Source organism: Gobio gobio (assembly GCF_949357685.1).
Source record: "Gobio gobio genome assembly, chromosome: 17".
Taxonomy (NCBI): domain Eukaryota; kingdom Metazoa; phylum Chordata; class Actinopteri; order Cypriniformes; family Gobionidae; genus Gobio; species Gobio gobio.
Window position 1 is genome coordinate 16,340,335 of NC_137110.1, and position 17,721 is coordinate 16,358,055.

The 17,721-nt window shown below is 36.5% G+C and overlaps 1 protein-coding gene across 1 annotated transcript in view; it reads right to left on the minus strand.

Annotated features, from left to right (window-relative positions):
* oca2 (oculocutaneous albinism II) overlaps window positions 1-17,721 on the minus strand; it is a 120,740-nt gene that overhangs the window by 42,990 nt on the left and 60,029 nt on the right. The window contains exons 16-18 of the mRNA XM_079840354.1: window positions 13,229-13,376; window positions 11,132-11,189; window positions 9,621-9,729 (exon numbers count right to left, since the gene is read on the minus strand). Of these exons, the coding sequence (XP_079696480.1) occupies window positions 9,621-9,729; window positions 11,132-11,189; window positions 13,229-13,376 (315 nt within the window). The remainder of the gene's footprint in view (window positions 1-9,620; window positions 9,730-11,131; window positions 11,190-13,228; window positions 13,377-17,721) is intronic.

Genomic DNA, 17,721 nt, shown 5'->3' on the forward strand with positions numbered 1-17,721 from the left:
ACAGGAATTCCGCAACGCCACAATGGACTACGGGTTGTCAGGGTGTAAGAATAATAGGCCTAAGCCAGTTACTGGATAGTCTTCATTAAAGGCTTCTGTGATGGGTTCAACACTGATCTTATTACCTCAGTCTAAATAAACAATGGGAATCGCAACTACAACAGAGATAACAAAACATAAATGTGGCGGTTTTCTTCCCTTTATCCCTTTATGTTGAAAATAGTTGTGCTGCGGAATACCTTTGTGGAAAGCGTGATCCTTTTTCTTTCAGATTCCTCGATGAATAGAACGTTTAAAATATTTTTTGTCCATAAAAAAAGCATGGGTTCGATAAGATTTTTATATTTTGAAACTTTTTTTTTTTCTTCAAAAATATATATTTTTTGTGTGTTCCATTACAGAATAAAGAAAAAATAGAGGTTTGGAATAACCTGAGTGTGAGTAAATGATTCCAGAATTTTCATTTTCATATGAACGTTCCCTTTAAGTAGTACAGTAAATTCTGTACCACTGTGTATTTTAATCCTCTCAGATGTTTTTGTAAAATCTATCAGAAAAATCTATCAAGAATGGAGGTGAAATAAAAAGGACATTAACTAAAATGATTAACAGAAATGTACACAATGTGAAGAAATATTGCCAGACATTTTACTACTGATTAGCTGATGTACCGTTTCCCAGAAGCCTCTGGGAATAAAAACATATGCAGCACGTCAGGAACAAAATGTACGAGTCACTAAAGCGAGACTGATAATACGGCAAGACGTGGGCCAGTGTTAAACTTCTACATCACATGCGGTGGTAGAAGTCCATCATAATAAGCGTGCCATTTAGAGATCAGGGCTGTGCACAACTAATGCGTCACATGACAGCCTTTGACCTTTACTATAATAGCCACAGAAAAGCAGGCTTTATTCTGGACCTGGATATTAAATGCAACTGTTTGACGTTGACCATTTAAAAAAAGAAAGAAAATTACTTGCTGCAAATGTTACAACAAACGAACAGAAGCCATTAGTGCAGTTAATGAATGCTTACATGCTGGGAGAAACATTTACAAGCAGTCAGATCAGAGTTTGAAACGTATTTAAGTGCAGGTAGTAGATTATCATCTCTAGGTTGTGTTTTTACCGGAGCAACCATTAAGAGGACGTTCATTGTACAACAGCATCCAGATAAAAAGGTTCCAGGAAATATTATTCCCCAGTACACTGTTTGTCATCATTTACCAAGACAAAACAGTAAAAGGGAAATTGTCATTACCTGTTATTTTGCATTTATTTGTTTGTGCAGTATTGATATTTCCGTTGAATATTAATCCTCGATGTACTAAGAATACAAATATGAAGGCTTGAACTGTGGATGGTGTTTGAATGGTATGGTGTATATGAGTAGATTTTGGCCTTGAGTTAAATGTAGAAACACGTAGTGTGGACTCTGAGGAGTATAGTCCTTGAAGCAGCATGTGTTGAGCAGATGGTCACATACAGCCCACACTATCAAAGCTTTGGGGTCAAAATGACATTTTTATCACAGGGTCTGAAGTGGACAATCAGGAACCAAGGGACTCAATAGTAGTGGGTCTCAACTGGTGTGCCACAAGGTCTGGAGGGAAAAAATGGTAAATGCAAACAATACAATTGAATAAAAATTAATCAACTTTTATTTTTAGAGTATAAAAATGCTGCTTTGTTGATATTTTGGCACAAATGTATTAGTTATATGGTTAAAGCACGCAAAAGTATGGGCTAATAATAAAATGCACACATTAAAAAAGAAAACGTATACTTATAAGTTAAAATGTGTCAACTACAACATTTGATTTTAAAGAGGCCATATTATGCACTTTTATTTTATGATTTTTTTTCAACATATTTTACATTGTTGCAGCATCAGGTCTGGTCAGTAACGCTCTGTTTATTTCTCTATGAAGCCACTCCTTTCGAAAAAGCACAGTGTGCTCTGATTGGTCGACTGGACCAGTGTGTTGTGATTGGTTAACCACTCTGAACATGTTTCGGAAATGTAGTAGTTTCAACACACTACTAACACAACTCAACCAGACTCAACCACCTCTTTTTTATGTTTGCCTTGGGCTGGGAATATTTAAATGAGGAATATTGTGACATGTAGCCTACTTGCCCAGAAGAAATGTCAAGCAATGGCTTCAGCCTACACCTTTTTCGGTTATTATGTATATTTTTGTTTTGTTTATTATGGAAAATTGTCTGTAAGGACCGAAATAAAATAATAATGAAATATAATGAAAATAATGAAGGCTACAATCAAGGCATTTCAATGAGTTACTGATATAGATTGGAGTGGATTTTGTGCTTTGTAACTTTGCAACCTTTTTCATGCTCAAAGGAAAGTTGAAAATGTAAAAAGCACAATAAGTCCTCTTTAAGACAGTTTATTATTATTATTATTATTATTTTGGTCGATAAACTTTTCTGGGTCGCCAACTTGTTGTTCATGTAAAAGCAAAATCCACTACAATGGTCCCAGCAAAGTGGGGTCATCCATAACATTTTGTACCACTAGGTGCGTTTACATGGAGCACTGTAATCGGTTTAAAATTCCAATTCGAATGAAAATGCTCCATATAAACACCTCAATCGGAATAAAAATGGCCAAACCGAATAAAATTGTAATCAGTTTGAGAGGGGTGGGATAAACCTTTTCATGAACCGATCAAACGTGAGACGTGATATTCAGCGGGAGCTCCTCCACAACTGAAAAGTGCGCGCCGCGGTCACACCAGGCTAATGTTGACAAGAGAGGAAAGTACATTTTTCTGAGGTATTAAACTTTTTATTTCGTAACATGTTATGAACATGATGTTGAAATAATGACACAGACATAGCCTGGCTACACAATCTCATCTTGACAGCGTTTGTCCTATAGGCTTCAACTGCGCCTGACAGAATAATTTATTTTTACTGAGGTGATTCTTACACTTTACAACAAATAATGAATAGCTTTTATAAAACTTATAAAGTCCTGGTGGCCGTTGAGACATTTTGTTTCTCGTAAGTTAGATATACAAAAAAAAGTTCAATAACTGCTTCAAATTGGTTAAGTAACATTACCCACAGTCTACTTTAATTACTTTTGTTAATATTTATACCTTTGTGATTATGGTATCTTTCCTTAATCATCTGAAATATCTATGCGTTTAGTACTAGTATGCTGAGCACGTCTTGAATGCTTTCATTCATGTTTCACCGTACATCCTATGTTTTTATTAATAATTTGGGTGCATTTTATCGTTAATTTTGTGTTTTTCAAAATAAATGAATTTAATTCATTTTGATTCCACATTCATCATTAACAGCTGTTGAAATAGCCATTGTATAGGACAAAAATTTGTTTAAACTACTGCATGTCCGCCCACAGAAAAATAAATAAATATAAAAATTACCAACACAGAACTATTGATCCATGATACTAACATTACGAATTTGATGCGGCACACAAACTGTGTGCGCATGTCACAAAATGATTCCGATTGAAAGTCAGCACATGTAAACACCAGATCGGTTTAGATAACGTCTCATGTAAACAGTCCACCGAATCTTTCAATTGGAATGATTTTAATCGGAAAGACAAAAAAGTGTGCATGTAAACGTGGCTGGTGTTCCTTGAATTTAAGCCCAGTAAGGATAATTGTGTGCAAGAATAAAGAATGTTCCTTCAAAAGTGAAATAAGAGTTGGAAAACTTCTCTTGAATTTCAATTTCCTGCATAAACTTAACATTCATGAAAAACCATTCTCACTATATTTTGATGCCCGAAATAGTCATAAATGTCAAAAATCTAACCCACACCACTCAAAGCAGAACAGTGAATTACTGAGCAATTATCTAAAAACCCCACTTCCACCACAAAGACTTTTTCCTGTTAGCCAGCCAGAAGCTTTGAACTCCAGCCAGCGATGTCAGTGAATGAAGTGCCTCCATTAAAAAAAAAGAAAGGCTGGACAATGGTCAAACAGTTATTATTCAAGCTTCCCACATTTAGCACAAAACACCACATGCATGCACACATGCTTTTGGGATTACACTGGTCAGTAAATGCTGCAACAAACCGATACGCTATAAATCATTGCGGAGGGGGGCGACAGTATGCTTCCAATTCAAGCAACATTTGATTAAACAGGTGAGTGCTAGAGATTGCCCTTGGGAAATCATTTAATAAGAGATGAGAAGGACGAACAGAGGAAGAGCCAAAGACAGGGAGAAAAAGAACAGAAGAAGACAGAGAAGGATTTAGATGCAGTCACAGAGAGGACTCGGATGTACTGTAATTGTGGTGGAGAATGTATTAGTAGAGATGGTTTGATTTAAACGAGGTAAAGATCATAAAAGGAAATGTTGTTCGGAATAGCAGAATGATGGAAGACAAAGTTATGTAACTAGTTATGGGAATCTCCAAGTCAGTAACATTTTAACTTTAGAATAATGGTCCGTCATTAATAGGAAGTAATGCAAGACTAATGAGTAGTGTTACATTAAGGGTGGTTTCACACTTGGTTCGATTGCCTGGACCAATTGCTCCAATTGTCTCGAGTTCAATTGCTCCCCCCTCCCCCTGCTGGACTGTGTTCATATTATATTATTTGGGATTAGATTAGATCTACAGCTCTCTGCTTGCAGTATGTCAGTCACGCTCATCAGCAAAATGAGTAAAACACACACAAAGACACATTTTTATCAAATCATATGTCATTAATAGCGGTTCACTGCAATTTAGTACGATTGCGTTCACATCAGCAGCGAACCGTACCGGAGTTCACATGAACCGTACCCCAGACCACCCTTTTTAAGCGGACTCTGGTACGGTTCACGGGTGCGCACCCAATTTCGGAAGACCGCATTCACAATCACATCATCCAAACGTACCGAACTCTGACGTCAATCGAATCCGGATGCACACCAAAACTGCTAGTGTGAAAGCACCCTAAAAATGGTCATAAAAGGCATCACAATTACTAATGTTACCTAGTCACTATGTAGGAACTACAAGTGATCTGGACCATTATTTTAAAGTGAAAAACATGCTTTTCACTTTAAAATAATGGTCCAGATCACTATAGTCCTTGAAGAGACTAGGTAACACTTGAGTAATTAGTGATGCATTTTATGACTTTATTCAGAGTAAAAAAGATGACTGATCTTGTCTCAGACACACAATAATGTTCTTTATAATTTGTCAGTTAGTTAATAGATATTAATGAGGTTAATCTTACTCAGTAATTATTGATTATTTAACAAGGAACCATCTCCTAAATTCAATATCACTTACTGATTAGTTAAGCTTGTATCTATATTAGTTAATAGTAATAGCTGAAGTGTTTATGTACTTATTAGCCCTGCATTAATTCCTACATAGTTACCTATTAAAGATGGACCATTATTCTAAAGTGTTACCTCCAAGTCTACTAATATTTTTTATACAGATTTTTCAGTTTTTATACATAACTGTTAAGTAGTACAATTGAAAAGTAAAGTTGAAATTAACTGTAAAAATAAGAGTCTGACCCTCGCTGATGTAAATGACATGCACTATTCAAATATCTGTTATGCCCCTCATGTTTGGTTGATACCCTGAAAGGTATTCTGTATATTTTAAAATAATCGTAATTCCAAAATTAAGCTCCAATTTCCTATCAGAGTCTTTGAATATCCTCTCATTTAATGAAAACCCAGGAGAAAGAAATTCATGAAGCTTTAATCTCTTTAAGACCGTGATTAAAAAGTTTGTTTGGGTTTTCATAAGATTAGAAGAATCAACCTGATACTTAAATATAAAGTAATTTTTGAGGCATTAAACAGATTTGTGGTCAAACACAACATGAGGCATTTCATTAAAACTTTCACGTCAGTTGGTTACCTTAAGTTTTTTCCCCAGAGCCAATTCACCACCCCTGACAGACAGACAGATATATCATCTGACTTTTTTTGTAGCATCTTTTCTCGAAGAGTATATTATATTCACTGATTTGGATGGCACAAACACATACACACACACACACACACACACACAAGCACTGTAGCTCATGCGTGGTGTGAAATGAATCCCAGACTTCTTCCACACTGGCACTGGGACGATTTTGTCACAACACACGTCCAAAAAAAGTAACTTTTGATTTGCTTTCCGCTTCAGTGTTCCCCCACGGCATCCAACTGAAGATGGAGGAGGAATTGGGGGCCTTCAGCAGTGCACAGCACAAACAGAGCAGAAAAATGAGAGGAAAAAAAGAGAGAGGAAAAGGCTCTGCAATTAAAAGAACTTTCCTGAGAAACCTTGAAGGCTCATTCATCATACCCAAAACAACCCAGGCATTCTGGCCCGTTGAGTGAGACACAAACACCACCTCATCATGTTCTTCTTTTTAAAGCAAATGTGTTTCTACAAGCACCTTTTTATAAAGAACCCCGTCTCTCTCAGGATGTTCCAGGAAGAAATGAGCTGTTGCGTGTTTTCTACTTTGATTAATCTTCCTCTGTTTCCTCATTCATTATTTGGTGGTACAGCTTTTGTGCTACCCGGGAGATAAATTATGTCTTATATCTTAATTTAGTTATTTATAAATAAATGACTATATCAAGAGCTGAGATATTAACATTTAATATGCATGTGCTCCAGATCTTAAATGGATTTTTTTCTCAAATGTAAATAAATTAATAATACTTCAAAGTCACAGTACAGAAGAGTTTTGGTTAACAATGAACAAAACTCAATATGTATACCTTCAGATGCATCACAACCCATGTTAAAGCGTTGATGGTGTTAGAGAGGCCAAAGTTCCGTAGTGCATCTTTAAACTCAAGACATCTATAGCCTAATAAATCTGCTTTATTTTACATTGGAATGAATTAATCATGGCTGACTAGGGTATTTCTACAATGCTAAACTACAATTTTCAATTTTTCGTAATACTGTATCCACAGCACTAGGTGTCTGTATATTCAAATCAAAACAGTCAAATCAATCAGTGTAACAACAAAATATTACTTAGCGCAACTGTTGACTTACCACAAAACCAAATAATGATTAACACAAGATTCTTAAATTAAATGTTGGAAGATGTTTTCTAACCTTTTTTTATTAATATTTTGAGAGCATGAAAATATATTTACTTTCAGAGTAAAGTCTCACACTGAGAATCTAATTGATATTTCCTTAAAAGGGTCATGAACTGAGAAATCTAATTTTCCTTGAGCTTTTGACATATGAGAGGTCATCATACTATGAAAGGTGAAAGAAGAAAATCAACGCCTACTTCATCATTGCAACTTTGGCCCTGCCCATTAGCGTGAGAGATGACGAGGAGAGAAGAGCAATGCTAATCCTAATGCTAAGAATGTGCTTATTTATTTTCAACAATGTAAATGTCTGAGTTGATGCGGTACATTTCACTGTGGATTCTTTGATAAATCAGTCAGCAATTTTCGGCATTTTCGATTTTTATGATATGGACTCGACAGTATTGCCACAACAACATGTATGTAACATGGATCTGTGACCAGTAATTTTTGATATGTAATGATTCATGTACAGTCAGATGTTCTTTGTCTATGTGTCAGTAAATCAAACCAGTAACTAAATGGTCAACTTCAAGTTGTTTCTCTTGAAAACTGTGATTAAATTATGTATAGAAAGTGATCAAAGAACACTCCCATTGCAATCGCTGGAGCTGTCAATCAAACAGCGCAAGTTTATTAGTGACAGAGTTCTGGGCTCGTGCCAAAACTCCCGTAATAATGGACAAATCTCTTATTTGCATGGTGTTTGCACTGTCAGTTATGATGAAAGCATTCAGCATTCTGGTGTGCAGAAATTGAGTTGCAATGACGTGTTCACTGCATTCAAGCACTCAACATGTCCGTGATCGGCTACAATGCTCATCACTGCAACCTTTCAAGCCACGATCTGAATATAATGCCATAGATCTATATAATGCTATGATCAACACTTTTCACAATATAGTTAACCTTGAGAGTTGTAGAAGTAAAAACATGCTAAAAGTTTTCGAGAGAGTTAAACATGTAATACTTAGCTATTTCATATACAACCATGCTAGCCAATCACAGCAGTGGGCGTTAACTCTGAAGTCTCTCAGCAGACACGCCCCTTCAAACAGAGTGAAAAGTAGGAAAAATGCCCTTCATTTCTTAATTATGACAATTTTTGATGTAAAAATCATGCTAACATAAGTGCACCACAGGAAACATTACAAAACAATAAAACAATGCAGTTCATGACCCCTTTAAAAATCTGTTTCACTCTTTTTTTTACTCGTAACACTCTTTGGGGGAGTGAAAACCTAGAAAACTCCACAGATGCACTGTTACTGCTAATGTTGTTCATAGAAATGTGCTAATGTTCGCTAGTCAATTATAGAATAATCAAATTGTAATTACATAATTTTTCTGGGAAATAGATGGCCTTGGGGCTTAAGAATCACTTAATTGTCATGAATGTGCTTTTCATTGGAAAGTCGTGCGGAGCTCTGTGAGCACAGTGCATCCTGTGTGCTTCATTGCCCTCCAGCAGGCGCACTGTATCCTCGCCCATGATTAAATAATCAATATCAAAGGTCAAACGGAGTGGTGATGTGTCAACCTAATGAAAGTCTAATGACAGTCATTTGCAGCCCATGCTGGTCGACCCTGGTTTTGATCAGAACGAGGAACCGAGGAGAATTTGAAAGCAGAACCACACTGTTTTTTGAAAATGGTAATGTACAGTGATTATTTTTTGCGATCAGTGCCAATTAATTATGTACACAGCTGAGGAAAGGCAAAAAAACATGATTTTGTATGTATGAAGAGATGCTCATTTTGATCATTTTGAAAATAATATTCACGTGTCATCCCTGCACAAGATCAAACTGTCCACAAATGAGAATTGATTATCAATACACAATCAGACCCGAACAATATAACAACCTAAGCGAGCTGCGTGGCTGGCATTTTCTGATTGACCAACTCGTTCTCACTAATAATGTTTGGTGACGTTCTCAATCTCATTTCCATCAGTAATTGACATCTCATTCACAGTGTAATAAACATGTCCATAAACCACTTAGACAAAGCAAGAGCAAAAAGGAAGGCTGTGTGGCGGGAAGAAAAAACATACAGAATTTTTTTTTAAACAGAAACAAAAGACTAATTTTGGGGCGAGTAAGCTGTCTTATTTAATCTCACGCTACTCCATTGTTATGGCTTTGCGTTTGTGTCTCTTTCTACATTTAAAGCCCAGCTGCAAACAATTACCACATCAACACATTGATGGATTTATACATGCACCAATTAGATCATGGGAGGATGTGGCCAGCTTTATTGGAATAACATTTGTTTCTCTATTTCTATTCTATGAACCCTAATCTAATGCATATAAAATGAAATGTGTCCTCTGTGGTAGAGGAATTGGGACATCATTTGATCATTTCCAAAATAGCAAAGTATTTTTGTGATTCCATTTCCTCTGCTCAAACAGAGAGGAAACAAGCCCTCATAATTAGATAGTGGGGCGTGTAAACAGCAGGGCCAGTTCAGCAATAGAAACGGATGAAGCTTGTTTATTTGTGTCCTTGTTTGTCTCTCTCTTACCCAGATCCAGATGTATGGCAGGAACAAAGGAGTTCAGGAAGAACATGAAGATGACCACCCCAAGGACAGACAGACACTTGACCAGGAGGATTTTGTCAGTTATTCTGTGCTGTAAAAGACCATGAAAAACATGTTTTAGAGACGAGACAGACAGAAACATGTCTAATACCTATTATGCCCTCTCAATAGCTTTTTGGGATTCGTTGGGATTCGCAGGTCTGTTCTGATAGGATCACTTACAGCAGTGAAAAAAAACTATGCTAAATTGCAAATTTTATAATGCTAATCATATAATGGCTAACTTTTAGAAGGGAAGAGATGATGTTAACACACCTAGAAACATATCTTTTGTTTAGGACATCAAAGGTCATGCATCCAATTAAACATATAAATACATAACCCAGAGTACATTACATACAGATTCAACTGCAACCAAGGCCGTAACCATGTCTTGAACATTGGTGAAGAACAATTATTATATATTTTTTTATAAAGCATAAAGAAACAGAACAGTGACCGAAATTCTAGGTCTAATTCTAGTTGGGAAATAATCCTTTTGGGACTATTTGCAAACAATATTTGCATTCATTTGCGTCAAACATATTATTAGTCCCGAGATTCTTCGCATTAGTGAATAAATACATAGATCTGCTGTTTGTCATTTGAATTCCCTAGCGGTCTGGTAGCAGAATTTTTGTAAACCGTGTCAAAGGTTTCGGGTTCTAATCCGCTCACATATAGTTTTTTTTTCTTCTTCATTAATATCAAAGATGTTCATCAATGATTGTATATTAAGAGGGACACGTGTGTGAAGACGAGCCAAAAGAGAATGTAAACCCCGCCTACTTTGATTTGATTGGCCATCTCAACCATTTTGACATTGACGAGCGCTGTTAGACCTGAGGCAGACCAGACTAAAATGTAACTTTTAAACCTTTTTGTCATCCTAACAACAACATACAGACATACAACACAATAATGAAGTGCAGCAGAGCAGTGCAATAATTTCAAATATTGGGGGGGCAATTTGGCCATTTCTAATAATTGGGGGGGGGGGGACTTGTCCCCCTCAATGTCTATGGTGGTTACGGCCCTGACTGCAACAAGGCTAACGATAGTGTTCTAACAACAGTAAGATTCAGCGAATTATTGGCTACCAAGCAAATATAAAACCAACAAATTTCAACTGATATTTAAAGACCAAACTATAAACACTGTAAACACTTCTGCAGTTGTTTATGTGATTTTTTTGTATGTCTATTCAGTCAATGTCATGCTTATGCAGTTCATAGTAATATTATTACATTAATAAATGTCAATTTGTATGTAAATGTGTAAAGGACATTCTGTTTATTTTTGTACAGAAAATGAATGAATGAATGAATTTGAGAGCCAGTGTTCTAAACGCTGACCCTGCTGGAATACGATAACATCGGGAAAGATAAGCCAGGGTTAGCAGAGAGGTACAACATTTAATCAACCAGAGCCATCTTAATGCAGCCTTGTTTTACCTTTTTTTGCAGTTTTTGAATATTGTGCTCCCAGTTTTTGTCTTCCTGTGATATTTGCCTGTGAGAAAAAAGGAATAAAACAGAACGGAGTGTGTTAACACATCCTTTCAGCCATCATGGACACCTGTAAATGAGTTAGAGAGGTGATTTCAAGTGGTCCCCCTGAACCTTTTCCACTCAGCATGTGAGGCTGTAAATGGCTTCTGTGATCATTCTATCTGTCATCAAAGCAAACCACAAGCCCCGCATAATCACAAGCAGAACTAATCGGATTTCTTTAGTTAAAAGAAGCATTTATAATTAACAATACAACAAAACAAGGTACTGTTGAGTTCTCTACAAGAACTTCAGAGGGCTTACGCAATTGAGAACAATTACCTACTTTTCTACAGGTTAATTATTTATCCCTTATCATCCTGGGCTTCTGCACAAAACAGGTGTCATGCAACCGGGAAAGGATATATTTTGCACCTGATAAAGTTTTTTTTCAAGTGACCTGATACTAAGAGATTTATCATAATACCTTATCAAAATGGCTATAGATTTTAAGGCTTGAGACTTTGAGAATTCAGGGCTTGACATTAATTTTTTTTGCTCACGAGCCACTGTGGCTTTCTGAGGTGGTTTTCTACTAGCCACAGATTTTCCACATCAATACCATAGGAAAAAACTGCCATACAGATATTTTTGATGATATCTCATAATTTGGCAGCAGGCATATTAGGCTGCTTGTAAGACTTGACATGGATCCATTATACTGTAACACCTGTGTTTTCTTTCTCATCTGTTAACATTCACTAAAAACATGACTGACTGTGTTTACGCAAATACTCATTAAGAGTATTTAAGCACAATAAGCAGTGAAAAAGAACAAAATCTGTGGGAATGAGTCAAATTATGCGCAATACGCGCAATCTCACAGCGAAATTCAAGCCCTGTAACACCAATAATATTCATCCGGAGCAAATGAAACGAGTGAGTGAGGGGGGTTTGTGTGTCAACTCGCTGTCAGACAGATGAGAGATTGAGAAAGCACGGCTGGTATCGTGTGTCTATTGTGCAAAAAAAATTGTATTGAAAGAGTTTTAGATGTTTCAGTATCGATATGTATTGAAAAGTTGATATTTTTGACAACACTTTGACAAAAATGTATATTATATATATTTCAATAAGACGAAGTTTGAAGTACGTGAGCAGTGACATACTGTTAGTGAACATCCGACGCCGCCAACACTGGTGAGAGTGACGGTTAGATGAATATGTAAATATGTGCTGCGCGCTTTCCTCTCAATAACAAAATAAACGCACAGCAAAATTGAGAAAACAGCAGGAATTTTTTTATAGAGAATAAGAAAAGCATCTGATCATTGCAACGATATGTTTGTACGAGCTCTGCAATTCGGCACTCTAGTAAAGTCACGCCACGTTTATTTATATAGCACTTTATACAATAGATTGCTTAAAATTAATCAGCTTTACCGTATTAAACATGAAAACAGTGTCTCATTTCAGAAGTACAACTTCATTTTCTACTTTAAAGCAGCTCTCCAGTGCGTTCATGTTTTCACTCGCAAACGTCTGACCTTGACGAACTGAACAGGAGAAATTAAGTGGAAAAGATTTCCGAGTGAAAGAAGACGGAGCCTCTGTTCACACCTACCTATTACGTAATCGCCACGGACCAATGTTAGTACAAGCTAACTTTTCCGGAAAGTTTCTAACGAAGTTCGTTTTGGCCTGATTTGGTTTGAAATTATGTTACATCAGTTAATTCTTCGATTTCGCTTGAAGTACATCGGGGCCTTTACACACCACTGCTGAAATCCACCCACATTTGGCAGGTTGGTGGTGGGTGTTAAAGTCAAGCCCTGATCTTGAATATAAGTGTAGCTTAATTCGTTTTGTTCAATTTCTTTCCACCATTTAAACAACACAAGTGGAAAGAAGTGCACAAATCAGCTACTGTAGCAAGAACTAAAAAAACATTTGTATTCAAAATACATCCATGATTTTAAACACCATGCACAGTGTAGACAGACGGCTTCTATTTTAACCAGACAGATAATAAAAAGCATGGATTGAGCATGAGTGTAGCACCTCTGGAAGGTCTTGAGCTTCTTGCGCAGAAGGCTTTCCAGATTGAGCACCTTCTGCATGAGAAGACACTTGACGGCAGTCTCCTCTCGGCTGGCAGGGTTAATGCGATGGGCTGTCTGCCTCCACACCAGAATCTCATGCTTCAGTTCTGCAGGGCGACACAAATCGTGACAAGATAAAGGGTTCAGCAGTAGAACAGACAAATACGAATTAAGATAAGAATTTCAAATCTATTCCAAAAAAAACTGTGAAGAAACAGATAACAAGAACTATTAAAGATAGGGATTTATGGTCAAACAGAGGCAATCCAGAAAAAAAGGAGGGATAATTATAACACTTTGTTAGCTCATTTAGTCAGAATATTTTTAGGCCAAAGCTTTCAAATTGGTCATCTTTGGCATGTCTGGTGTCACTACCTGTGACAATTACTTTCATAACTTAATTTACCCGGATACAGTTAAATGCAGACAGGGCAATCTCAGAATTTTTTTTTGTTTTAAATACCGTGACAGAATTTTTAATTCATTTTTAATGGAAGCAATAACTGTTTAAAATTTAAAGAAAAAACAATACTTAAAGTTTAAAGGAACACGCCACTATATTCGGTCTGGACATGATCCGTTGTGGAGCAACTATGCCCAAACAGGAGCTGTTCAGACCAGTCAAATTGTCAGGGCGGGCTTTATACGATGATGGACAGATGATCAACAGTAATGTAATCATCCACGTCACCAAAGACCGCTTGGGTTGAATTCATTCTAATCCTAAACAGAGAACTTGTTCGTATTTGCATTCACCTTTACTATTTCTCTCAAAAATGATGATCTTGTTGGTAAGTACTCGGTGTATCCTTAAATTCTTTTTACAACACCGGCAAAGATCGTTTACACTCATATTCTTCTTCTTCTACTTCTTCCATCGTGCATGCAGTTGAGTTCTGTTGACAACTATGCGTTGCTCCTTTGCTCTGATTGGTTGTAGGTCTCTGGTTCGGTTGAAACACGCCCCATAATCACAGCCCAATGGAGCAGTATCGGACTCATATTCTGACTAGAAATGAGTATGACGACGTCCGACTATTATCGGCCCAGAAAATCGCAAATTTTCATTTTCCGTTGGTCTTAGTACACGATGTAACTACAGAAGAGTCCAGTTTTAAATAGGAAAAATATTGAAACTCTTTGGTAATTTTTTGAGTGAGATGCTAACGGTCTAATCAGATTCAATGATCTATGCGAAGCTATGCTAAAAGTGCTACCGCCAGACCCGGAGATCGGCTGAATGGATTCGAAAACGGTAAAACTCAACTGTTTAACTCTAGGGGAGTTGGAAAATGAGCCTATTTTCAAAAATAGTGGCCTGTTCCTTGAAGGCTGACTAAAGGGGTCATAAATTGAGAGGTCAAATATTTTGACATATAAGAGGTTATTGTACTATACAAAATATCCTGTAAGTTTCAGGACTCAAAACTTTGTTAGTCAAAAAAACAGTTTTTGTTGAAACCAAGCTCAGAAAATGACTTGTTTCGGATTGTGTCACAGTATGACGTAAAAGTGCAATGAAAGACTGCAGAAAAAATCAATGCCTACTTCTACATCATTCCCTCTTTAGTCCTTCCCACCGCTTTACACGTCATTTAGTAGTAAATACGAGAGATACAAACACAAGACCACTCCAACAACAAAACGATAGAGATCCCTTTGACGTTTTGCAGTGCAAATTTGTGGAAAAACACAAGAAGAAAGTGTGGATGAACTTTATTTTTTGTTTCAGATAGCGGCAGTAAGAAACCATTCTTTTGTTGGCTTCATTTTACTGCAGATTCATTTATAAACAAGATACCGTTCTGCAAAGGCCTTTAAGAGAGACTGAAAATTAAAGATGATGCAACATTGGATCCGACAGTTATGTCGCAATACACAAGTGTGAGTAACAATGTTTTTACAATGTGTCACTATTGCTTTGTCTGTTACAAATAATTTGATATGTTCTGAGTATTTATACTGTAGCGCCACAGTTAAGCTGTGGATAGTTGTGATAGTTGTGATTTGCTGTTGTTTCCTTTGCTTCGGCATTTATGGGGATAATGCGTTGGACTATTATTGGATACGGAAGAGAGCATGTAGAAAACTCTGCTTTTGCTATTGTTTTGATCTAAGCCATTCTCTGTAACCCTGAATAAAAGCTTCAGTGAGCAACGTCTTCTGTTTTGTCATCAGTACGACATCACAACATGTTTCATTGTATTTAAAACACAACACTGCAAATAACAATGTACAAGATTTTAATTTATCAAAAGGAATGAACTACGAATAGCCTATAGGAATGACAGTGTGACAAACGACGGTACATCCATTTACACAAAACACCAGTTATCATTTAACAACTATAACTGTGGGAACTGGAATTATAACTGTGAGTACTTAAAACTTTATTTGCCACAAGACGTATAAAGCATATGTAATATGCATAAATGTTTCACAAGTTGGCAAATGTGTCAACTATGCAACAAGATATTTTTCAACATCAGTTTTCGAAACAATTCAACATAATTCAGCATTAGCTAGTCTGTAAAAGCAATAAAATAAAAACAATTAAATAGTCTGTAAAAAATAACTTTTCATGATTGTAATTATTTTGGTAACTGTAAATTAAGTTATTCTATAAAAGTAACACAGACATCCCTATAATATGCTGTTGCTTCATTAAAAATCTGCGCTATACATAACAAAACAATTTGTATATATAATTTATATAATATATATATTTTATTTGTGGATGACCCAATCAGGGTGCAAGATATGAAATTAAAATTTTGAAATAAATGTTTGTCTTATATATTTTGGTTGCAGTTGTTGAGTTAATAAAAATGGAACTAGTTGTGTAAAATAGGCAAAAAATATCCCGATATAGCCCTGAATAGAATCGTATCGCAGAACTTGTTGAGGTATCTGAAAAAATTGTATCACCTATGAAGCACAGACTAGGCAGTTACAAAAAGAATAGAGAAGGCAAGGAAAGAGAAGATAAGGGAGAAGGAAAAAGAAACATATAAATAGACAAGGTTTTGTACTAGTCCTTCAGCATGACTCCTCACCATGTGTTGGTGAGGCTGCTAGGAAAGCTTTCCAGAAGCTAATTGACACAGTAATGCATCATGCCGAGGACCTGGAAAACTATATCAGCCGCACAGCAGGTTTGATTTTTTTGAATGTGAGGCTCTGTGGGGACTTAAGGCTTTACAGAATTAGAAATTGGACTGGCATTGAGTGGTCACCATCAGTTCTAGTGGAGGTCTTTCGTTCCAGACACAGCACGGGGAACCGACAAACCGATAATTTATGTTCTGTTCCTTGTAGAGCAGAGTTCTAAAACTTTGCATCAACTTCACACCGACCAACACTCTCTCATTGTGTTAGCCAGCCAATAACCCAATAATCACAGAAAGGAAGGGGAGATTTGCATTCTGGCTGGTGCTAGTTCCATGCTGATGATGTCTCAAAGGGACGACAATCCTCACAGTAGGCAAAGGCCAATGGTGTAGGAGAACATATAAAGTGTGCCCTCCTGCCTTCTGAGAAAGAAATTATCTTTTTTTTAGTTGCTTGTCTGTCATCTAGCTTTATCTCTAAATAACAGGCACAAAATATATACATTTAATTAAGGCTCTAGGTTTGACGCATCCAGTCGTGCAACCTGCAGGATGTTTTCAAAATAACAGTTCTTGATTTCTAAATAAAAATGCTCAAATACTGATAAGTTTAGTTATGACACCTAATAAAGTTATATATATAGTTATACTAAAAAAAATCCTTTGTTGAAACAGTCCTGGCTGCAGTATGGTGAGAGTGATTATTTTTACTAGAATGTTCTTGGGGAAAAAATTCACTGATTTTCACACTTTTTATAAATTCTAAAGCCTGGGTGGCTGACAAGCCCCAAACAGATAAATACTGGAAATGATCATGTCAACGCTCTTTAAAAATGACTGATGTGAATTAGAGACATTCAATTTCAAGCCATTATAATCTATTGCCTTGTTAAAAAAGAAGAAGCTTCCCAGCACTCTCGGAAAGATCATATGGAGCGGGAAAGCCTTAAGGACCCCAAGGTTGCTTTATTTCTTCTCGATACGCAAGTAACTGGTTTTGCTGTGTTTCACAGAACTTAGATGCTATCTTTTGCTTGAATATACTCTTGTGTCATATTCGCTTGTTTATTCGTTTGCATATTATTATTATAAGCCTGAAACCTCCTCCGGCTCCCAACGTTTGTCCGTAAAGTGACATAACATACTCGTATTATATGTTTTTTCATTTAGGTCCTCTTTTAGTCGCTATAACCCCGTAATCTTGTCACATTTGTAAAATATTATATTAGTTACTTGGACTATCGTGTTATGTAGGGAGTTGTTCATGAAAATGGGTGTTTGTTTTTTGGGAGATAATTAGAGGAACTAAATAACAATTAACCATTCGACCTGAATTATCATA